The sequence below is a fragment of the Siniperca chuatsi genome, linkage group LG3 (assembly GCF_020085105.1).
Source record: "Siniperca chuatsi isolate FFG_IHB_CAS linkage group LG3, ASM2008510v1, whole genome shotgun sequence".
Taxonomy (NCBI): Eukaryota; Metazoa; Chordata; class Actinopteri; order Centrarchiformes; family Sinipercidae; genus Siniperca; species Siniperca chuatsi.
The window spans coordinates 7845412-7869586 of record NC_058044.1 but is presented as its reverse complement, the minus strand read 5'-3'; the positions used below and the strand labels follow the sequence as shown (position 1 = coordinate 7869586).

The following is a 24175-nucleotide window of genomic DNA, read 5'->3' as shown; positions in this document are numbered from 1 at the left end:
AGATCTGTTGTGAGCAGTTTCATGTGGGAACTATCAATAGAAAGAAAATAATTTCTACATGAAACTGCTCACAACAAGCTTCCAAAATGTAGTGGAGTATAAAGCAGCATAAAATGGAAGTTCCCGTCCAATTTTTTCACAATTGAGAATGACTTCCGGATGGGAGCCGAAACGTCTTGATTCTGAAAACAGTGTCCAGATGACTACGACTGAAACCTTTTCTACGATAGAACACTCCTGGACGAATGAGGGACTACACCGTCTTAAAATGGAAAAACTCAAGTACCTCAAAATTGTACTTAAGTACAGTGTTTGAGTTAATGTACTTAGTTACATTCCACCACTGTTCACTGGTGTATAAGATGTTTTACTGGATTATAAAAGGTTTTACTGGTTGATAAGGGGTTTCACTGGTGTGTAAGAGGGTCTACTCCTTCATAAGAGGTTTTACTGGTCTTTAAAATATTTCAGTGGTATCTAAGAGCTTTCACTGGTTTGCACAGGAAGTGGGTTCACGTGGTTTATAAAAGGTTTCAGTGGATTTCACTTAGAGGTTTCACATGATTTATAAGAGGTTGTCTTGCACTTTACAGAGAGGTCTTGCTGTTATTTAGCTTACCCTCATTTATATGAATTGGATGGACACAATAACAGAAAAACCTGTCAGCATAATGCAATACTGTTAAACAGCACCGCAAAATATATCCTTGAAAATGATCACACAGTGGAGCCAGCACCTCTCTAAAAACAACACAAACATTAAAACCTCCATGAAGGGATGATTGCAGGACTGCTGCATTAGTTTTAGCGAGATGGACCTAATAGGATCAACTGGGAACTGGGTGCGTTTCCAGCGGATGTAAAAAAAAAAAAGAAAAAGAAAGAAAGAAAGTATTTTACTTTGAAACTGATGAGCGGAAGTCTTCATTGTGGTGTCTGGCTTCACTCCGGACCTCCAGCCTGGTTTTCCATGAAGAGCCGCTTTCGCAACAGAAGTGAGCGGCACCGGCGAGTCCCCGGCCCGGCATCTGTCACATGGCCCAATGCGGGTGCAGAAAGGGGGCAGTTTGCCGGTCACATACGTGACACCGATGCACAAGGTTTATGCTGAAAGTTGCCTCACTAATTACGAAAAAGAGGAACACAAATCCCGGGACAAAGGATAACGTTAGCTAGCCGTGTGACCGGCGCCCGCAGGGCACTTTCGCTTCTCCGTTAAGTTTTCTCGGATGTCTGTTCCTTAAAACGCCGCTTGTTTACGCGGCTGTCGTTGCTGAAAGGAAGCGGATAGGATTTACGTTTTAATTTGGTACAGCTGCAATATCTGCCGCTTCGTGACTGTAGACGACTGCGCAACAAGTTTGTAAACTCTCCAAACACTGTTGTTGTAGTATCGTCCCGTGTAAACAGCTGACTCACCGACGGGAGGCCGGGCGGCGCCGGGACGCTGTGGTGTTTGTCCGCAGCTGAAGAGATCAAAGCGCCGGGATCGACGCCGAGAAACCTCCATGGGTTGATCCCTCGCAGTCTGAAGATGATCGGGTCACCGGACCTGCTGGCCTTTACCGGCACTGAGGGGTTCGGGGAAGCAGAAGGAGAGGACCAGGAGGCTCGGGGTGTACCTGAAGAGTTTTCTGTCCCCCTTTCACCTCCGTCCCACCCTTGGACCACCTCCGCCCAGTTTAACAGAGACTTCATACTGGTGGCTGAATTCTCAGAGCAGGTGTGTGTTTTTAGTTTGGATAAAAAAACAAAAACAAAACTGTACCTGCTGTGATACTGGTGTAGAGTTTTAAGAGCCAAGGGACTTTCACTTTCCCGTTTGAGAGTTTTATGATGTAAAACTGTTTTAAGAGGGAAAGATACGACTTTATTGATCCCCTGGGTAAATACTAGGTGTTTCAGCAGCACAAAAACAGACCAGATAAAGAAACTAAAAAGGATTATTAAAAAAAAAATATCTTACATACATTACAGTTATATACAGATACAAATTAGTAGAAGAGAATAAACCTGAAGTCGAAAAAAATATACAATAAATCCAAATAAGAAAGATACATTCAATACAAAACCTGAGGCCAGTGTACATAAATGTGCTTTATGTGCATTAATGCTGTAAATGTGCAAATAGTGCAGTTTCTTCATATTCCTGTGCAAAGTGACAAAGTGAAGAATATATTATAGACAATTATAGGATATGAGGTGTAGAATAATAAGAATAATAATATATAAAATGACAAAATTAAATATATGTAGAACAATAAAATAAGGTGTGTAGTGGCATAGCTCTGTAGTGTAACCTTCTAGGATTCAATAATGTTAATGTTATTGCTTAATTATTTTGGCCAAACAACATTCACATGTGAATTACCCCTATTAGTTATTTAATTAACAAACAAAGCACCGAAGTTCATAAAAATCAAAGGAAGCTCAGAATATTTAATTCTTTTATATATATTTTATTTATTTGTATCTTTTACTTTTGTTTTTTAGACACATGCGTGGTTATGTTTCTGCATTTTCTCGACAAAATTAATGTTGCAGCTCAGTTTTGGTGGTGGTGGTGTCGCAACTGAAAGTGAGTTGAACTTTATTCAGGAAGTCTCAATGAGAGCAATTATCTCTTTTCTCCTGTGATCTGGTGTCACGGTTATTCAGTTTGAACTCAACTAAATGTCTAGTAACATGGCAACTTAGATCTCAAGGCCTTATGTCTTCTAGACGTCAGTGACAACATTCAACAAGGGCTGCGATGATGATGATATATGATATCTATTATATTCTTTATTAATCCCAGCCGAGTCACACATGAATCACACAACAAACAAAATTAGGAATTTTAACTAGAAACTGAACTAAAACTAAAAACTAGGACCATACTGTTACTCTAAATATATACAACAATAGTGCCTGGGAGTATTCTGTACATGGTTACAAGCCTAGTACATCCAGTATATTGATTGTTAAACAAATATACAAGCACAAAAAATACAGAAAAAATACAAAAAACCCTCAAACAATCAGTTGTATGTTTTTTCAATGAATCATTTAGACTATAGAATTTGAGAAAACAAGTTCCCAGAGCCTAAGGTGACATCCTCAAATTGCAAAGATATTTAATATACAATGATATAAAATAGAGAAATCCTTTCATTTAAGAAACTGGAACCAGTGGCACCCTGGTGACCAAGGGGTTAAGACAGCGACTATAAACCGCAATGTGTCTGGTCCGTATCCGGCTGAGGACCTTTGTTTATCAGTTAAGTCAATTTCCTCGATTAATTGATTAATCTATTTGTCCATAAAATGTCAGAAAATAGTTAAAAAAAAAAAAATCCATCACAATTTCCCAGAGCCCGACGAGACATTTTCAAATGTCTTGTCAGTGCAAAACCTCAGAGAGATTCAGTTTACAATTATAAAACAGAGAAAAGCAGCAAATCAAGAAAAGCTGCAACCAGAGAACGTTTGGTGTTTATGCTACAATTTATCGATTAACAAAATAGTTGGCGATTAATTTTGTGTCAAGCGACTTATTGTTTCAGACCTACATCAGACCTCTTGAGCGATAAAACTGTAATAGGGATTTTTCAATATTTTCTGATGTTTTATAGTCTAAGATAATTGTTATTGGCGACCTGAGGTGAATTTTTATATTGTATTGCATCTCTACAAACCTCTGCTGTATGTTTCCAGGTGGGACCCAAGCCTGTGCTGACGATACCGGATGACCCCAAAATCACTGGATCATTTGACCTCAACCATTTCTCTGTTCGCATCATGTCTGTGGACTACCAGGCGTCCGGCCCCGGCAACGCCCCTCCTGCGTCCCCCGGCCCCCGCCTCAACTTCAGTGAAGACTCCAAAGTGGTTCTTGGAGATTCAGCAGAGGACGCGTTTGCATACGTTCACCACATGACCCTGTATGACCTGGAGGCTCGGGGTATGGTGCGCCCTTTCTGCATGGCATACGTGTGTTCAGACCAGGCGAAGCTGATGGAGAACTTCTCTGAACTGTCAACGAGCTTCTCTCAGGCCTCTGACAGCCTCAAGACGGGAAACAGACAAGCATTTTCTATGGAGCTGCAGAGAAAATTACAAGAGCTCGAGTAAGATCAGGATGTACTTTTATGAAATAACAATATACATGGATCTATGTATTAGGGCCTGACTGATACATCAGCATCCACCACTGGCTACTTGGCTGATTTTAGCTTATTACAGATATATCTATATTGGCGACTATGTCAACCGAGAACAAGAAATTTCAGTACAGAAATGCCAAAGAGATGTTTGGTTATGTTGTTTATTTAAAAAAAAAAAACAATATTAGCCCATATATCATATATCATTATTGATTCTCTTTTTTCCCCAACTCTGACATTGGCCTCGAAATTCCAGTATTGGTTGGGCTCTGCTAGGCCACATATTAATGGTCCATCCACACAGGTGATTTCACTTAATAATCAGTCGGGTCACTAGAATAACTGCTGCACTGTGTTTGGAAATTTAGAAATTATCATTCTATCTTATCTCATCACCATATTTAGTAGATTATCACACTACACCACAAACTGCAGCGTCGCTCTCACACTGTAGGATGGAAACATACACGTAGCTACACGGATGTGGAAAGTATAATTTGTTCTTTACTCCAGCCCGGCCAGTGAGAAGCATGCGGCTACTGTTCCGGGCTGCAACCAATAATAATTTAATTGTTGATTAATCTGTAGTACTTTTCAGATTAATTGATTGTTTGGGCTAGAAACTGTCACAAAATAATGAACGGTGCCGGTGACAAGCCCAAGGAGACATCTTCAAGTTGCTTGCTTTGTCTGAGCAACAGACTAAAACCCAAAGATATTCAATTTAAATAAAACAGAGAAAAGCAGCCAATCTTTACATTTTAAACTGGAACCAAAGAATTTTATTTGATTCATGACTTTAAAGATCAATTATTATCAAAATAGTCAATTAATTTTCTGTCAGTCCAATATGTGAATAATTGACTAATCTTTTCAGCACTGATCACCCTTAAAATAAAGGACAGATGCAGACGCGCATGCAGTTCTGTTTTTACTACACAGGCTGACCCCGCATGTGTAAAGCTGACAGGATGGTGACAAAAAGTCAGACCTTTGTGGCTACGTGGAAGCTTAACACCCTTGAAAGTCTTGTCTGACCTGCAGTGGTTTAACTTCTGTTGGGTGTGGTTACAGGTGCAACAGAGCACACCTCTGACCACGCCCATCAGTGATGTTGGATGTGATCAGAGGTGAAACAGACTTGAAACTTTCAACCAGAGAGGGCAGTGAAACACTGTTTTTCAGCCTGGTGGCAAGTTACTCTCTAAGTCTGCTGACTAACTCTGTCTGACTGTTTCAGGTACACACGGCTGACTCTGCTACAGGAGACTGAACTTCCGAGGATGGCAAATGGTTTCACAGTGGTGGGAGAAAAAGCAGATGAGCTTGAAGCTGTAGAGCGTTCAATCTTAAATCATAGAGACCTCCTCCGCCAGGTCACTTCCTACCCAAACAGGAAGCTGAAGCAGCCTGACTTTCTGCCCTACGACCCAGCTGACTCTCTCACTGATCCGACTGCATTACTGCCTCCTGAGCCCTGTCCCTCCCTCTCCACCTCCACCTCCATCTCCTGCAGGTCTGAGCACCGTCTGAAGCCTCTGCAGGAGCTTTGCAATGCCTACTTCCTGTCACTGATGAAGGAGCAGCTCGCTGACACAGAGCGCCGCCTGCGTGGCGACCGGAGTGTACTGCGAACTGCTCGTGTCACACATTCATTGTCCAGGAGGCTCACACTCATCAACTTCCTGTTTGAGCTGTGGAGCCCAGAGGATGGAGATGAAGAGGAGAAAGAGAGCGCTGAGGCAGAGCTACAGAGGGCAAGAAGGAGTAAGAGCGGTGTCGAGGTGTTTCAATCAGGACCAATGAGCCTGGAATCATTCTACTCCTGTGTGGAGGAGATCTCGATCAAAATGGAGGCAGGAGAAGCTGGGACAGTGACCCCTGACCGTGATGTTGCCACGGAGATGACAGGAAGTGTGAGCAGCGGGGACAGCATCGAAGTGCTCGGGACTGAGAAATCTTATCGGACGCAGCATGCCGTTGCTGGATCGGACAGCAGAGGTATGAAACAATTAGTTGGTTATTTAAATTGAATATCTTTGGGTAGTGGGCTGTTGGTGGTAAATTTATAGATTTCACCTTAGTACCTGGGATATGTTGTCTTTTACCACATATTTAACAGACTAACAATTAATAAAAAATAATAATCTACATTAAAAATAATAATTAATTGCAATCCTAACTGGCAGTACTTTCTTTTATCCATCTTCTGGCCTCTGTACACACAGGTGACAACTGGGCATTAACAGAAAGAGCAAAATTAACCTTTAGAGCTTGTAATGTTTGTTAGCTAAATACAGTTCAGCGCTGGCGCGATTAGTCGATTAATCGATAGTAGATAGATGATCGATAGAAAAGAGGCCAACTACAATTTTGATAACTGATTAATCATTTGTCATTTATCAAGCAAAAATGCAGAACATTTGCTGCATTTCTTTTTTTGTTGTATGTCATTGTAAATCTTTTGCTTTTGTACTGTTTGTCAGTGAGGTGGAGGGTCAGGGACCCCTTTCCAACACCTGTACCAATGAATCAGTCTCAAAACAGAATCACTGGAGAAGGTCAGAGTTTGATGCACAGAGTTTATTCTTTTACAAGAAATAGCCCTGGAGTTGCTCTGGATACAACTGAATCTGAAAGCGTTTCTTTATTGTACACAACATCCCTCCTACTGGGGATTTTTCCCACCTACTTTCTAAAAAAAAAACCTTTCAGATCATCCCTGGAAATAATGGTATCTCGTCTACCGTATTTGGGAAAGTGGGTTTCCCGTTCCTGTCCCCTTCCTGACCCCCGGACCAATCTAATGGTGTCTAGCTGAATCCTGTTTCAACCAGTTCGGGCTGGTATTTCTCTGGGTTTTGCCCCCATTATTTGTCTGATCGGCCTTATTTTTTAAAACTTTATAACTTTCCACACATAATATACTGTATATTGTATACTGTATGTTTTTAACATGAATCAGTTGCACCTAACATCATATTTTGTTGAGACATATAACATTAGTTCCCTGTGTAGGTTCAAACAATATAGTGCTCAGGTTAGCTGGTATAGAAGATTAATAATGTCATTATACATACAGCACACCTATGGAAGATAAGTAATGTCATACAATGCAAATGCTATTTAAACTACGTTATCAGACAAAACAAACAATTTGAAGAAGTCTCTGGGAAATTGTGATGGGAGTTTTTCTCTCTTGACATTTTATAGATTAACTAATTAACAAATAATATTACAGTAATATGCCCTCAAACATGCCTCTTTTACAACTGGACCAGCTGACAGCTCACTCTCTTCAACAGAAACACCAGTTGGGATGACGGACACCTCTTACAGGCGAGCTACAGTCGATACAGGCGTCAGGCATGTGCGATCGTACGCCAGACGAGCCAACAGTGAGGACAGCATCGAGGTACTGAGTACCACCGAGTCAATCTTTCCTGACGACCTCACCGCCATCACAGAGGAAGAAGCAGAGCACCAACCTCTGAGTAACGGCTTTGAGAATGAGGAAGAGATACTCACAGAGTGTAAATCCGACAACGTCTTCAAAGAGAAGAAGACGATGAATGCAACTATTTTAGTAAATGAGGATGAAAATGAAGGGCCTGTTCAGGAAGATGACGGTGGTGTTGACAGAGAAGAGTCCTTAAAGCAAGTAACTGCTAGTGGTGAGGTTATAATAAAAGAGGAGCAGGTCATTGAGTGTGTGAAGAGCAATCAAGTCCATGAAAACAACAGTCCTGAGAAGAGGTCCAAACTACTGCAAGGTAATACATCTGCTACAATATTCATGTCTAAAGCCCCATTTAAACACGGTTTTAATACTATGCCGACACGTATTTTGAAGACTGTTTACATGTGAAAGCATCCACACTTGCATTTATAGATCATTTTAGTAAAGATTGCATCAGAAACCCCCCCCACACACACACACACACACACTTTTTCAACCCGCACATTTGGGGAACCGTGTCCGACAATTTTAGTAACTTTCTGAAACTGACAATCTGACATTCACACCCACTTCACTCCATGATTGGTCAGCTGTGTGGAGGTGAGAAAGGAGCCAGCGTTTGAACTTCTCTCTCTAGCTTTCTTTTTTCATTTGTTACACAACTATTTCATCATAACCAGTCCACTGCCTGTGGCAAACAGCAGACCCAGAGAGGTGAAAACTCAGTCCTCGGCTCCAAATAGTGAGAGTCAAACTTGACTGGCAGCTGACAACAGCAGCCAGTCAGTGAACAGGACTGAGGTTGTTACTGGTTTCTAAAGTGGAAAAACATGGCGGCTTGTGTCAGAAGTGATCTCTTATTTTCATTAACTAAACAAAACTGATAAAAACTGATGAAAAACTGAAAGAAATAGGTTTTTCAGCGACTAAACCTTGATTTGTAAACCACAATGAGGTGTAGGGGTTTTGAAGGGAGATGAGTTCTCCCCTAAATAACATAGCAGAGATCAGTCAGCCGTCTGTCTGGATCTAGTACCTGAAAGGTTGAATGCAAAATGAGAACATATCAAGCGAAAGCAAATGATGCACTCAATAATGATACACACAGTAATTCATTCTATGCAGTAAATTACTCAGTTCATTACAGATACAAGCTATACTTTTACAGCTATATTTTATTAAAGGAAATTTCAGTTTATTACAACTGGAGTCAATTTCTTTTCTATCCATCATTTCTATTAGTTATAGCAGTTATCATACTCACCAAATTAATTGCTGAGATTTGGGAACACTGCTAGCTTAGCTACAGCATAGTCCGATGGGACAAGAAACACGAGCAGACAATTAGGATGTAAACAAGTCAGAGTATCTAAAACACTTCATTTGGACCTGCACCAGAAATATCGATATTTCTTCATGAATGTGCGCACAAGTAAGTTAGGTCACAGTTGAACCAGGAAGTCAGTCTGCAAACTATGATGGATGTTTACAACAGACAGGTTTTTAAACAAACCTATTTGGAAGAGAAAACCAAGGCAAGTGGTAAAATTCCCCAAACTGTCTGACTGCTCATGTTTCTTGCCCTATTACACTTATGTATGTATATATGTATGTATGAGAATCTCAGTAATAACTTGGTGAGTACAATGTCATTACTGATAGGAATGAGGGACAAAACTACGAAAAGAAGACCCAGGTTGTAATAAACCAGAAATATCCTTAAACATGTAATAAAACTGTTATTCCTGTTGAAGAAGCAGCAGAGTCGATGCCTCAGATGTTTGAAGTCCATCAGGCGGTGCCTGACCGTCATGTGAATTTCACCTCGCCTGTTGCCCTGGCAGAGGTTGACCAGTGGTCTCCGCCCTGCGCTCCTCTCAGGCTGCTGAGCGTCGACGAGGCGTCTGACTGCACCAGCTTCACCGGCTCCACAGACCCGCCCTCTCCCACCAAAAATATCCACAGCAACACCTGCTCAGATAAGAAGAAGAGGAGAAGGAAGGCTGGACAAAGAGCCTTCAGGTTCCTCAAGCAGAACTCGTTCTCCCAGCATGCCGTGTTTTGTCTCCTGAGTGGCCGGCCGCTGGTTGTCATCGGAGGGGATGAGAATTTGGTCAGAAAACTGGTGGATGCTCTGAGACTCTTCCTGCCTGCTCCTGGTCCTGATGGAAATGCTGTGATGCTGAGTTTGACTGCGCCGCTTCAACTGACTGACCTGCTCACCTGGAGACTGATAGGGATACACAGGTACTCCATAAGATACAGTCAACAACTGCTGATTACCTGTCTTTGTATTTTGATATTTTTCCTTATTTTATATTTTATCCATTTTTATGTTGAGGTGCCCTGTCATCTTTTCTTGGTTGCTTGCTTTTATTTGAATGGGCCCTTTGTGGGTTCACCTGTGTATGGACAGTTTACAGAGAGTGGAGGGAATAACAGAAATACCTTACACTACAACAACCACACAGTAAATACCAGGTTGTTGAAGCTGCTAATATTTGGTATGTGTTTTTATATTGAGACTTTTCTTTGTTGTGACGTTGCCTTAATTAGGGAAGGTTTTAGAAAATAATAACATACACCAAAACAGGAAAACTGCATTGGTAAGGAGGAGAATCAGTGCAATCACTGCTAATCAGTATTTTCATACTGACATGAAATTACTATGCGTAATGTGAAAGGTGTCGCCAACCTCAGCTCTACGAAGCATTTTAGCGTCTTTTATGCTCCTTTTTTTTTTGTTTTGGTTTTCCGGCCGGCAACTTAGCTGTTTTGGTTCACGCTCACTACTCTGATCACCATCGTTTCAAGCACTTCACTGAAAGCTCTGATAAACCAACTGTACGCTACCGGCTCAGCAGACAGAGACAGAGTTAGCAACTAGCTGGTGAACTTAGTGGAGCATTTAGCAGATAAAGAGCCAGATATTTCCCTCATGAGTTGGTGGTAGAGACCAAAACAGAGCATACTGAACTTTGCAGAAACATGACTCCAAATGAATGCCAATGTTGCCCTGTGAATGCTCAACGTGTAAATAATCCAACTGTTTGCTAACACGTTCACCATATCAAGGTGATAATATTACAGTGCTGTGTTTACTTCTTATTCTGTTGGCTGCCCCCGAGTGGAAAAAAACATCAGTTATTGCTGCTTTAGATGTATTATTCATTAATACCTAATTGTGCATAGCACTGAAGGAGCACAAAGTTGATCCCTTTCCTACACCAAATCACAAAACTTGTTCAATACTGTTGTTGACCTTTCAATGCAGAAACATATCTGATGTTAACCCTGTTTTTCTTTTTGACCAGATCACCCTCCAGCTCTTCATCCAGCATTCTCCACTCTCTGACTCGCTACAGTCGTTATTTGGCCCTGTTGGACCTGGACCAGAGGACGCTGCACTGTCCGTCATACTCCGGCTCTCTCATCAGAAGACTGGCTGACCCTCACACTGGCATCAGCCGAGGCCGCACCTACCTGCTGCACCTGGAGAGCTGCCTGACCACACTGGCCAACAAGGCTCTGCTGTACACATTTAATCCTGCTTTACAACGTCCAAACACTGCTGGAGGGAGCGATGGTACAGAAGAAGACTTCCTGTTCAGGCGAGGATTCTGCAGCAGTGAGAACGATTTGAGAGTGATGCATTTCCTGTCTGACCTCATCAAACAGCGCCACGCAGGACGTGGACCACCGGTTTTAAGATTCTCTTACTGCTCAATGCACCTGCACAGAAATACATATGCAACATAAAACACTGGATGAACAAAACAAATGACTAGTCATGAAGAAAGTTTATTCTAATACCTACAGGCAAATGCACTGATTTCTCTACAATTTTGATAGATGCAGAGTTATGTAATCTACCACTGTGAACATGTTAAGACACAAGAATCACGCTTATGTTTTTATCTGCAGTGTTATGTTAGTGTATGCATGATTTTTACTCCCTGATGCTTTGGGTCATGTATCTCTTGATTACTGGACACAAATGCACTAGTGCGTCACTGGCACCGAAGGCTTTTACATGCTGGTACAGGACTTTTTACATTATTTTTGGAGTGTTTTTAAAATGTAGGCTTATTACTGAATTACATGTGAACTCTTTGTAATCTAAGTTAATTGAGCTATGTCTGAACACTGTATAATTTAAACAGGCAAAAAAACAACAGATCTGAGATTACTGCTAAGCCAGGGTGGTATTGTTGCTTGTAGTTTGTGGATCTCGCTGGTCCAGAACTACATGGAATGGATTACTTTTAACACCCTTGACTGTAAGTAGTCTATCAGTCTGTCATTTAACTTTTAACCAGCTTAGCTGCAGTGTGAGTGGGTTCAGACTGGTTCTCCCAGGATTTATGCCAGCTGTAAACCAAATTTAACATGACCTCTTAAAACAAGCAGAATGAATTGTCAATTCCAATGAACGCCAGAACCACTTCCAATATCACAGTGTTAGTCTACATGTGGTAGTATCTAATGTAGTAGGGCTTAATTGAGTCAGCAGGGTTTGTTTTTTTGTGAGTGACTTATTTTAGCCTCACCTGCCTAATTTACAACAAACCTAAAACCAGAGGCCCTGTTAGCATCAGCTGGACATGTGGTTGTGCTTCAGTTAAGAGGTTTCCTTGAGAAGTGTCATTTTGGGGAAATACGCTTATTCACTGTCTTGCTGAAAGTTACACGAGAAGATTGATACCAATCTCATGTTTGTACAGTAACAAAGAAGCTACAGCCAGCAGCAGGCTAACTTAGTTTAGCTCAAAGACTGGAAACAGCTAGCTTGGGTCTGTCCAATGGTACCAGCACATCTAAATCTCAAGAATTAACAGGTTATATCCTGTTTGTTTAATCCGTCCAAAAAAGTAAGTGTAAAAACGACACTTGTGTGTTGTTGCTTGGTTGGGATCATTTGCCAGGCAACCAGTGGAGAATCCAGGAAGTTAACTTACTGCTACTTATTGATAAGAAAGCGAATAAGTTTCCCAAAATGTTGAACTTTTCCTTCTGAACTTTTGTCTGAAAAGAAAGTATCCTCTATCTCACTTTAAAAATGAATCTAGGCTTTAAATGAACTACATTTTGCTCAGCTTATCTTATACTTGCCTTCGTAACACCATACAGTTATCCTGCACAGTGGCTTCAAACCTCAGTTAAACCATGTGTACAGCAGGTTTTAGCTGAATCTCAGTGAATACAGGTAAGGTTTGAACAATAACCTATTGATTAGACCATGTGATTTGTTCCACACAACACAGGTTTAAAAACTTGGTTTTAACTCAAAACTGCAGCTGAGCCAATGACAGAGCAACAGCCTCCTTCACTGTACCTTTGTTTATTTTATTGATGCAAATATGAGCCGATTTTAGTGCGTGTATATTTATTCTAAAAAAAAAAAAAAAGCCATTTATTTTACATTGGGATTCTAAATTAGGCAATAATTCAGCTATCCACAGCAATCAACACTTTTTTTATAATTTGGCCAAAGCATTGTTCATAAGTCATTTTTTCCATTTATTAACCAACATTACATGTTACCTCTTATGAGCATTTATAATAAGTGAATATGCAAAAGCATTTTCCATACAGTGATTAACAAACGCCACTCAGTTACAATAAAAACAAAATCCCACAGTGCAGAATTAAACTTTTATCCAGTTTAGACCATCAGCACACTGATAAAGTCATTAAAGAATGAAGCAACATAATGTGTCTCTATAATGTTATTAAATGAATAACAATGAGGATGTGTTTAAAGTCTCTTCATTTGTCTATTGACACCTGGTCTGGCAATGTAAATTCTGACGTCTGTATAAAAACCCAGTCCGACACACGTTCATCTGTCGCTCATCCAGCTTTCCACTGTGCTCGACTCAGTCTAGAGGAGAAAGTGCTGCGATCTCAGTGTTTGCCAGGAACATCAGCATGAAATCAGGCCCAGCTACAACCATCAAAGTACAAAAAAATAAAAGTTACTTCAGCTGAAGCTGTTTAATATGAGGCTTTATATTAAATGTCTCAAATTAATTAAGTAACACTCACAGTTTGGTTGTTTCATGTGCAAATGGAGCTAATAATGCGAGAGAGGATCAGCCCTGGGACAAAAACATCCATTCACTGATATGTCAAACCATTTATTAGTACTAAGACAGAAATTATTAGCCAATGAATCAATTACTTGGCATAATTGTTTTCAATCAATTAACTGTTTGTCATTTATCAAGTAAAAAAGCCAAACTTTGTTCTCACATTTGTGATGCACTGATTGAATATGATGGATCATATCTGCACCGAGACTGTACTTATTAAACAGATCAGGTAGAGGCCAGATGTGACCGACATTAAATACAATTTCTTAGTCATTGCTTTTATAAGTGTGGTCTTATAAACCTTTGAGAAAAATATCACTTCATTTTATGGTCTAAAAACAATGTTGGTGTTTAAACAACTCCACTGAGCTCCACAGAAGTAAGGTGTAGTTTCAGCTTTGTTACCCTACACACAGAAGAATGATCTCAATCGCTTCCACACAGAGAGGAATACAGATTTTCAATTGAAAAAGAAAAAAGGTATGGGATCAGTGCTCACTATTTTAAAAATTACTCATGCACAACAGTGTTTAAAAAAAAAAAAAAAAGTACCTAGTGGAGTTTTTGACCACAACTGGCACTGCGGAGTAATGTTTAATTACTCCGCAGTGCCAGTGTCTGGTGTACGTGGGTAACATGATCACATCTGCATCACTGCACCCTGCGATCAGCAGGAATGTGCAAGTGAATGCAAGCGAACAGGCGTCCCTCAGTTTAACGCTATTCCACTGATGGACAGCTGGTGGCGGTAATGGGCCATGAAATGGCGCAATGCACTAGCAAAAGGCAGAAAAGAAGAGAATGCAAACAATCTGTTTTGCAGCTGTTTTATGAGAATGGTAATGCATTTGACACATTTGTAAGGCCTCAAAAGTTTCACATGATGTGTTTTAGTGAAAAATATTGAGTCAAAACTCCACAGGGTACCTTCATTTACACTTTGCTTTCAAAGGAAAATACATATTACTCACTGCTAAAAAGAAAAAGACACTGGATTCTGTAATAACAAAAAACAGACCTAGAGGAAGGATCAGCTGATGAGAGTTGAGGGACTTACAGCTGACACTGCGAAGGGGCCTTCACTTTGGAGGAGAAGAGTTTAACAGCCACTGGACTGCCTACATGAGGAAAAGACACAGAAGGTTAAATCAACACCATAACATTCAAGACACATCGTGAAGGATCACCACATGTGGCAGAGCAACTTACAGTAGGTGCTGATCACCACCACATCAGGAGAGGTCATGGAAAACAAGGCAACAGATCAGATCCACAGTCTCTGACTAACTTTTACAATCCAGTATAAAAAAAAAAAAAAAAAAAAAAAAAAAAAAAAGGAAAATAGAAACTCTAATCTGAATTTTTGTAGCTCAAATGGTCATGTGCTTTTGTTGCAGCAAGTTATGAATTAAATATGACTCACTGATCCCAGTTCTCTGTTGAAGAAGACAGAGTGGGTACAATGGTGCGAAGAAAGTGTAACAAATGATCCCCATCTGACAAACAGAGAAACAAAGACATACGAGGTTTTGTGGCTTTGTGTTGTACCTCAAGGCAGACAGTTAATGTACCCAAGAGTTTTTTCCTCTTCACTGACAGATACAGTGAAGAGTCTTTGACCACTAGTGACACTGTAGATAGTTTTGATGAGCGTGTCCTTGTATTTGTATCTCGTGCTTCATCAGCACATGCACATGGACGCACATGGACACCACGAGTGCAGAGCTGATGTGATACAAATCTAGTTGCGGTAATGGTAGATGAAAAGATGATGACTATGACGATGATGACCTCAAGCTTTGTAATAAATGCAGGTTTTTAAAACAAAGAAGGGCTGTGTGAATAGTTTTATGATAAGAAATGTAAATTTAATAAGTTTGTAAAAGTCTCAATATGCCAAGTGTTTGTAGCTGTTTTGAACGGCCACAGTGGAAGTAAAGCAACACACCTGCCTTCACAGGGAGGGCGAGATGCGAGGAATTGTACAAGTGAGAAGAGCACACATTTTCAGACGTCTCTCCTTGGACACATTCACGTATTGCACACGTCAAACACACGGTGTTCACATCATATAGGATGGATGGTAAAGGTGGGAAAGATTCCCTTGTTAACAACTCGCGAGCGTTCGTCTCATCAAGACGGTTATGATTTCAGAGTGCATTGAACAATGGTCTTTAACGGATGGAGGCGTCCATATTTGTTTGGTTTTCAGGCACTTCCGTATTAGTCCGATATATATCGGTACTTTCACAAAAATCTGAGTTTCCCAGTCGTTATTACGACTTGAAGTTGATGTAAATGCTATTTACAAGAAGTAAACTTGTAATTACTATAACTCCAATATACACAGAGCTGAAACAATTAGTCGATCAGCAAAATTAATGTCAACTTTGATAATTTACTAAAAACACTGAAATTACACTGAAACACTGAATTAAGCAAAAATGCCAAGAATTCATAGAGGTCACCAAAGGTTGCAAATAACTTGTTAGCTCTTTTAGTTTCTTTCCTGTTGCCCACACACCTGTTGTGTTTTCCATCTCCTGTGTGATCTCCTGTAAGAAGGAGCTGAGGCGTTCTGCGCTGGAGGACAAACTGTCCCATAACCACTCGAGAGCCCACACATTCTCCTGAGAGACAGAAATGTTATTAGATAAAACCTTTTAGATCCTCATTTCAGCTTCAGGGCTCCTCCAAGTATCATGAGATATCATTCATATTATTTCAACCACAGACGTATAGGAGGTGCTAAGGAACATGGAAACTGTGTTTGGACTAAATGTCTACAAACTAAGTGACTAAGGGAGAAAGGAACAGGAGATTACCTTAAACGTATTGAGGACAGGGAGGGCTGGACTGAGAGCAGCATTAAGGATTCTCAAACCTAAAGCCCCTGTTACCAACAGCAACAAGGCCTGATCTGGGTACACCTGTAAACACAAACATATATTAACTGTTTATAACCTTACTCACTCGTAACACCCATGGGTTTGAGTGTACAAGTGTAGATCATACCATACGTACCTCGTGAAAGAATCGTGGGATCTGTATGTTTAACCGGTGCTCGTTGAGCAGTATCGAATTCACAACATCCTTTGCTTCCTAAAGTCCAGACATGAAAGACAGACAATGCAGAATGAAAACAACTACGACAAAAAATAAATAAAAGAGCTGTTCATAAACAAGGCATACATACGCGTAGAAATTGCGGGCTCGGTGCTGGTAGAGCGGTGAGTGAACCACAAGGTGTGTTGACGATTGTGAGTAAACTGGTCCAACACTGAGACTGGATCAGAGAGGTATCAGTCGACCAATCACACATGGGAACATGATAAACAAGGCAAACTTTATTTATAGAGCACATTCATAGAGATGGAGAAACCCAATGGGCTTTAAATTAAAAAGAAAAATAGCCATTCAGAATCAATCACTCTGTCGCACGCAGACAAACTATTAAATGGCTAAGACAATACTACTAATAGAAAAAAAAAAGAAATGTTTCCAAAAAAGTGCAGTGTGCACATCTCAAGTCCTCAAGGTGGTCTTTCCAGCAACTGGGAGCATATAAAATAACAGCTGACTCGAGAGGTCTGAGTAACTCCTTGCATGTCCTACGCCTACTGTGTGTGTACAAGGCTATTCAGTGCTTTAAAAACATCGACAAAACCGTAAATATACTAGAAAAGCATTTCAAGTTACCTAAAACATCAAATAACTGCTAGAACATCCCCATAGTTTATTCCGATTTTTCCTCACAGAGGTCTAGATGCCAGGATGGGACGCAAGACAGTAAACATAAGTAGAACGTCGCATTCACTCTCAACACTATTCACATTAGAATAATGAATGTTAATCACACAGCAAAGACGACACCCAGGTAAAAGTGGTGCTCCCTATTTGGACCTTTTTCTCAGAGTGAAGAAACATCGCCGAAATGTTTGAAAACCAAGCATCCAAAACAAAGAAAAAAAGAAGAATTAAGCAAAAATCAAGGCAGGCGCAATTAACAACAATTGATGACATTTGTTTGTGCTGATGACAAGACCACAAACACAATTAACATCTAGTTACAAATTCTCAAGTATATTTAACATCAATTCTAGTGTTTACTGGGAGTCAGTGTGGTGATGTTAAGTTAGGTGTAACAGGCTCTTTGTTAAAGATCTTCTGCATCATGAATGTGCTGCAGCAGCTCCAGTTTTCTGAGGGAGACCAGAGCCAGAAAGCTATTACACTAGTCTGTTTTTAGGGCTACAAAAGCCTGTACAAGTCTGATTTTGATAAGAAGCCTCTTATTTTTGAAAACGGTTCATGCGATAAAAAGCTGATGTTCTTATCTGTTGAACTGTTGTGAAAACAACAGTGATGAGCGTTGTCGACTTACGTCATTGAAGACGGCAGGGCAGCATCTCTGAACTCTGAGAGCAAACCTCACCAGTGCAGCACGTGTTAGTGGCACAGCATCTAGAGAGGAGGGAGTTTCACTTCTTATAAGACTTAAAAAAAAAAATTTTTTTTAAAAAAGTGTTAAGTAAACACCTATAATTTATCTATGTCTGACCTTTAATTGGCTCCCATGCTGCATCAGAACAGCAGAGCTGTGCTGGCTGACTGACCATCAGCTTCGGTGTTGTTGCTGTTTTAAAGATGCAGAGATAAAAGAGGAAAAGATGTGGAGTGAAGCGCGAGGCGGGGGCGTTCACTGAGGGGAACAAACTGTGTAGAGCGGACGTTAAGTCCCCCTCCATGCACATGAAGAAAGGGATGAGGTCTTGTACCTGCTGGAGGCTACCGGAGAAACAAATCAAACGCAGCAAGTAAAAAAACTTGATGTCACCAATCACGTCTAAATAATACATAAATCTATGTATAAGATTTTACTGTTTAGTTAAAATGAGGGCCTGAACCGTCATGTGCTTTGCTTTTGTATCTAAATATCCATGTCATTTTAAAATGTTTTGAAAGCACATATTCAAGTTTTGAAATATTGTCAAAACATTCACTGACACAAACAAAAATCAATTAACCAAAAGCTTGATTTATGGTGTCAGTGCAGATAATATTTTAACAGTAGCATGGGGCTAAACATTTAATTTGATCATAATCAAGTGATACGCGAGAGACATTTGGAAAATTGAGTTGCATTTGTTGATAGTTTCACACAACATTTATTTGCTAAATGAAAAGCTAGGTCCATTGATCCAAGCTTGACATATGACCTTTCATCATGTTGAATGGTAAATCCTTAATGAGTTATTTTAGGAAAAGATCAGACTACTTTATTATGAAAACAGCCGATAAGTTGAGAAAAGCTAAAGCAGAATTAGAACAAGGAAGCTTTGTAGTGCGAACACATTCAATAAAATGATATAGTAACTGCAATACAGTCTTTACTACAAACTCTTATTAAAATCTAATTTTAAAATCTCACTTTTCTCTCCATATTATCATTTTCATACTAAGTGTTGGTTCGATGCTGGTTTGACTCTAAAAAAAAAAACAAACAAAAACAAACAAAAACTAAACAAAGAACATAAGTTCAGCATGTTACGTATTTGTGGTTTTTTGATCATAAAACACTCACAGTCTGGAATCATCAGTCTGGATGACTCGCAGGTAGCGACACAATTCTCTGTACCTGCAGACAGTAACAACACAGCCAGGTTTGGTTGCATTAGCAGTTGTAAAAGGCAAGTGTGTCTGTCCATAACGTTTATAAGTGTGAAAGAGTGTGTGTATCCATTTTGTACCTGTGCTGTCGCTGTAGTAATTCTGTTCTCAGTAGAACTACAGTAATCTGTTCAATCAGGACGTCCTTCTTGCCTTTGTCTTTGCGGACACCCGACACATTCTGCCCCTTCAGCACAGACACCAGCAGGACATCATCCCAAGGACGAACACACAGGCTAAAGCACAAACACACACGTGAAGTTACAATAATACACAAAACGGCTTTAATGTGTAACTTTGGGTATAATAAAAGGAAAACACACACACAATCTTATGAACTGCTGTCTCACAGGCCCATTTGAACACACACACACACACACCTGTTCCTCATGCTCTTCAGCTCAGCAGGGAAATGGAATCTCTTGTAAAAATCCTGCAGTTTGTGGGTGAACTCTGGCGTAAAATCAGCCATCACCATCTGTCTCTGCACGGACGCTATTACCCTGGAAAAACCCAAACACATGGAAGAAGATGATAAATGTGCAGATTAATTAATTAGTTAGAGACAGGGCCCAAGATAGGTTCTCTGCGTGTGTGTGCGTGTACCTCTGCAGTAACGCCACTTTGGCCTCAGCCACATTAGCTATGGGAGACTGTAAGATGAAAGTCCTGTAGAGAATCACATCAACTGAAGTTAATGAATACACCAAAAATTACAACAAAAAAAAAAAGTGAAAATAACCATTAATCTAGAACAGGAAATGCTACTTTGTGTGTGCGTGCATACATGTTTGTGTGTGTGTGTGTGTGTGTGTGTGTGTGTGTGTGTGGGGGCCTACTCATGTTTTGGTGACATAAAATTTGTTTACACAGTCACAACATAAATCATTACATTTTAGGGTAAAGACATGGTTTAAGGTTACGTTTAGGCAAGTAGTGGTTATGGTAAGTCTTCAGGAACTGAATGCAAGTCAATGTAATGTCCTCTTAAGTAATGGAAACACGACTGTGTTTGTGTGTGTGTGCGCGTGTGTGTGTACCCTGAGACTTGAAAATGTCGAATAAAGTCCTCAGCAGCTCCCAGTCTCATGATGGCAGCAGCTCTGCCGTCCTGTTTATCTGCTTTGTTCAGGAATGACGACACAAACTCGTACACAGGTGTGTAACTGCAAAAAATGAATATTTAAATCTAAAAATGTCACTCTTCATGTGTTAATAATGTCAGTGCTTGGAATGTGACACAAAGTAAAGTTGGTACAGACACGTAAAAATGCCTCCGTTGAGGTTCTTGCATTTCTGAGTCCGTCTTGTTACTTGGTGGTGTATTTTTAGCCATGCTAGCTCTATGGTAAGATTAGTCAGTCCAAGGCTTTGGTCCAAATTAAAATACACTGCATGGCCAAAAGTATGTGGATGTCCCTGTCTACATACTTTTGTGTATTTTTAGTCTGGACTGTTTGATAATTTGGGCTCTGTCCCAATGAAGGGAAAAAGGGGGCACTCCAGCAATTTAGTATTGAATTTTCATAAAGTTGACAGACTTGTTGATGTTCGGAAATCATTTTTGGATGTAACGTTTGAGTGTCCACATACTTTTGACCATATGGCGAACTATTGGATGGGCATTTGGTACAGACATTCACAGATGAGGATGAATCCTATTGACATTCATGTATAATAAAAATAAAAAAATCACAGATTTCTAACAAATAACTGGTGTAAGATCATCTGAGGGGGATAACAGCATTCTTTCAACATTACGGACAGCTCTGCTCCGTCACTCACTCGTAGACGAGGGCTTGCTGGTTCGATTGGCTGAGACCGTTTTCCTCTGCCGTCTTTCCCTTCAGGTAAGACGAAAACTGTGCAGAGAGCCCTTGTCTGAAGCTCTGCAGCATCGTCTCTGGACAAGAGGAAGACAAATCCAGTGGCAGTGAAATGACATGTAATTACAGTCATACAACAAGTGGTTCAGTTTTCCAAACGTGAATGTTATCCACATACTCGTGTGAGAGCGAGTACCTGCATGTCGGAGGTGAGCATCTAATTCAGACAGCGTGATGTTGAAAGTATTCAGTCCTCCCAGCAGTGTGCTGTTTCTGAGGTTGTTCCAGAAGGTGCTCCTCTTGTGGCTGTTGCAGTGACACGCACCGCTGTAAATCCACATTACACACTGAAAACACACACACACCAACATTAATACAACAGTGAACCAAACTTGAAATATCTACAAATAAATGTGTTCATGCTGTCCAGAGCACAGCTGCTGCTAAAGCATTTGACCAATAAATTTAATTCCATCAGATACATGTTTGATCTAGAATTAACAGTTTCATGCTGAAAATATAAAAACAAAAGTGAATGGCGAAAACTGTTTTGTTCAAAAACAAATATAAAAGATATATCACCTTTGTGCAGCTTATAATGTTTCAGATTTTTGTTAAAGAATAAATCAGAGATATGGCTGGGAATCACAGGGTAACTCACTATCACAGACAGACAGTCTTCTTCAGAGTTCTTTTAAATCCCAAATCAAGTTGTGGCTGTTTTAGCAGATATCACTCGACGAGTTGATGACACCAACTGAGCAACAAGCTTTTCAAAAGGTAGGATTCACTGTAGGGTTCTTGCATTGAACTATATTGTAAATGTGTTACTGTTATAGTTATAATGTTACAACATTATTGCTTCTGGCCATTCAGCGACATTTCTCCTCTCAACTTTAAAGACGACAAGCGACAAAAGCAATGTATGTGGTAAAATGCTTCTGTGTCCTATGGTGGCTTGTATTGATGGCGCACAGTTTACAGACTGCATCAACACATACTGATGACGCCAGCTTGTCGCAGATGTAGCAGAAGCACTGATCACAAATGAGATGGTTACCGGCCACATGAGCGCCGATCTCACAATCTGTAGCCCTGAGCAGGACAGAAGAGAAGCAGTGTGATTATCTGTAATGGAGGGACAGCTTTGATCAGTATTTCACAAAGTGTGTGTGGCACTTTACTCACGTGAATGGATGTATGGGACAGTCGTAGCGAGCGTGAGGCAGCACCTCAGCGCGGCGGGAGAAGGTAACAACCAGGTCTTCATCCAGAGCAGTGGGAGGTAAAGCACAGTCTGAAACACAGAAGAAGAGCAGCTGGTGACTATTTATAACATAATCTACCTTCACATACAGGCTGGTGTGTAAGGGAAACACAGTTGTTACCACTCTTCTTCACATCCTCCACCTCCACGATGAGAATCGAGGGTTCACTGCATGATATGTCATTTTCACAGTCTTTCTCATCATCATCACTGAGAATGATTATTTCTCCAGAGTTCACCGTTGTACTCATCAGAAATGTCTAGCACAAAAAAAGGGAAAGAAAAGGCAATCATCAACTCACAGATGTATACACATGCAAGTTCCCCTGTGCAAGATCACACTTCATGTTTTGATCCTCATTGAGAGCTTATAGACTAGGCTGGTTTGTTAGGATTTTGGGAGACCGGGTCAACAAAATCTACAGGACATATCATCTGTACGAGACTTTAACGTGTCTTTGTCACAAAAAAACGGCTCCGTTATTCTGTAGCGTCTGTAACTTTCCTACACAGATCAAACCAAATACATTAGTGTTTTCTTACTTTTAATAAGCGTAGAAAAAGGTTTCAGTCGCAGTCATCTGGACACTGTTTTCAGAATAAAGACGTTTCGGCTCCCATCCGGAAGTCATTCTCAAATGTGAAAATGGTCTGAGAACTCAGAAACTTAAGCTGCTCTGTGTTGCTTAAGCCCTGCCCTCAGGGAAGAGTCTTCCTGAGTGTCTGCTGTTTGCCCTGCCTAGTTTCACCTGAAACTGACCTTCTTCTGTTTCCATGATGGCCCAGTAATCAGGCCTATTGTCTCCTGGCTGCACCTCCCTCATCACTGTACCTGATTAGCATATGATTGGCTTGACCATGGTGTTAATACACTGTGGTAAACAGTTGGCAAGTTGAATCTCAGACCACCATTTCTGTTTAAAGAAGGGTTTTCTTTTTTCACAAAAATGACTTCTTTGACGCCCCGTTCAAACCAACTCTTCTCTCTACTTAGAGTCTTCACCTCGCTGTTTTCAAATGTGTGGTTTGTAGCTTTTAGATGCAAATGCACGGCGCTCTGCAATTGCACGTCTTGATTCTGAAAACAGTGTCCAGATGACTACGACTGAAACCTTTTCTACGATGGACACTCCTGGACGACTGAGGGACTACACAGTCTTACTTTTAATAAGCTAACGTTAGCTTTCCTCGAGGCAGGAAACAGACAGTTAAATACGTGTAAACAGTCGCAGACTGTGTCAGCATTACGTGTTTACGCTTTTCTTCTTTGCTACAAAATATAGTAACGTAAACCGATTAAAATACGTTTAAATAACTGTTTTAGTTTTGTGAGCAACGTAGTTATCTTACCTTTACTGTCGGTTTATCCAAAATAAATAAGTTGTTCTTGGCGCCGGGGGTTCTCAAATCTCACCGTCACCGGATGTGACGCATCTTTTCTTCTTCGTCGGCTTTATTGACGGTTGGTAAACCTTCTTATATGTGTCGTTGAAAAGGTTTCAGTCGCAGTCATCTGGACACTGTTTTCAGAATCAAGAAGTTTCTGTGTTGCTTAAGCCCTGCCCTCAGGGAGGTGTCTGCTGTTTGCCCTGCCTAGTTTCACCTGAAACTGACCTTCTTTTGTTTCCATGATGGCCCAGTAATCAGGCCTATTGTTTCCTGGCTGCACCTCCCCTTCATCATCACATCATGATGATGATGATGAACACTCC

General features: G+C 40.5%; 2 protein-coding genes across 15 annotated transcripts; one reads left to right on the top strand and one right to left on the bottom strand.

Annotated features, from left to right (window-relative positions):
- Positions 1–289: 289 nt before the first annotated feature.
- Positions 290–13355, top strand: smcr8b (Smith-Magenis syndrome chromosome region, candidate 8b). Of its 2 annotated transcripts, none has more exons than XM_044184807.1 (6): positions 290–1723; positions 3697–4109; positions 5386–6146; positions 7451–7918; positions 9363–9852; positions 10920–13355. In XM_044184807.1, exons 1-6 carry the CDS (start codon positions 1535–1537, stop codon positions 11362–11364), a joined length of 2766 nt encoding a protein of 921 aa, XP_044040742.1. In that variant the 5' UTR covers positions 290–1534; the 3' UTR covers positions 11365–13355. The 2 variants fall into 2 exon arrangements, with proteins under 2 accessions (XP_044040742.1, XP_044040739.1); XM_044184804.1 differs by having other exon boundaries at positions 293–1723; positions 9360–9852.
- On the bottom strand, positions 13113–23999 carry zgc:112980 (uncharacterized protein LOC503706 homolog). 13 transcript variants are annotated; one of them, XR_006376612.1, is made up of 22 exons: positions 23814–23998; positions 22585–22723; positions 22385–22493; positions 22198–22291; positions 21393–21543; positions 21156–21273; positions 20411–20536; positions 19977–20039; positions 19751–19873; positions 19451–19606; positions 19285–19338; positions 18262–18488; positions 18085–18164; positions 16897–16986; positions 16725–16802; positions 16526–16630; positions 16225–16330; positions 15124–15196; positions 14910–14917; positions 14719–14818; positions 13654–13706; positions 13113–13552 (listed from the first exon to the last, which is right to left on the bottom strand). XR_006376612.1 is itself a non-coding variant. In XM_044184815.1 (22 exons), exons 2-21 carry the CDS (start codon positions 22712–22714, stop codon positions 13682–13684), a joined length of 1977 nt encoding a protein of 658 aa, XP_044040750.1. In that variant the 5' UTR covers positions 22715–22723; positions 23814–23998; the 3' UTR covers positions 13113–13552; positions 13654–13681. The 13 variants fall into 13 exon arrangements, 7 of the variants coding, with proteins under 7 accessions (XP_044040750.1, XP_044040759.1, XP_044040772.1 ...); XM_044184815.1 differs by having other exon boundaries at positions 14758–14818; XM_044184824.1 differs by lacking the exon at positions 23814–23998 and adding an exon at positions 23007–23047 and having other exon boundaries at positions 14758–14818.
- Between the last annotated feature and the right edge of the window lie 176 nt (positions 24000–24175).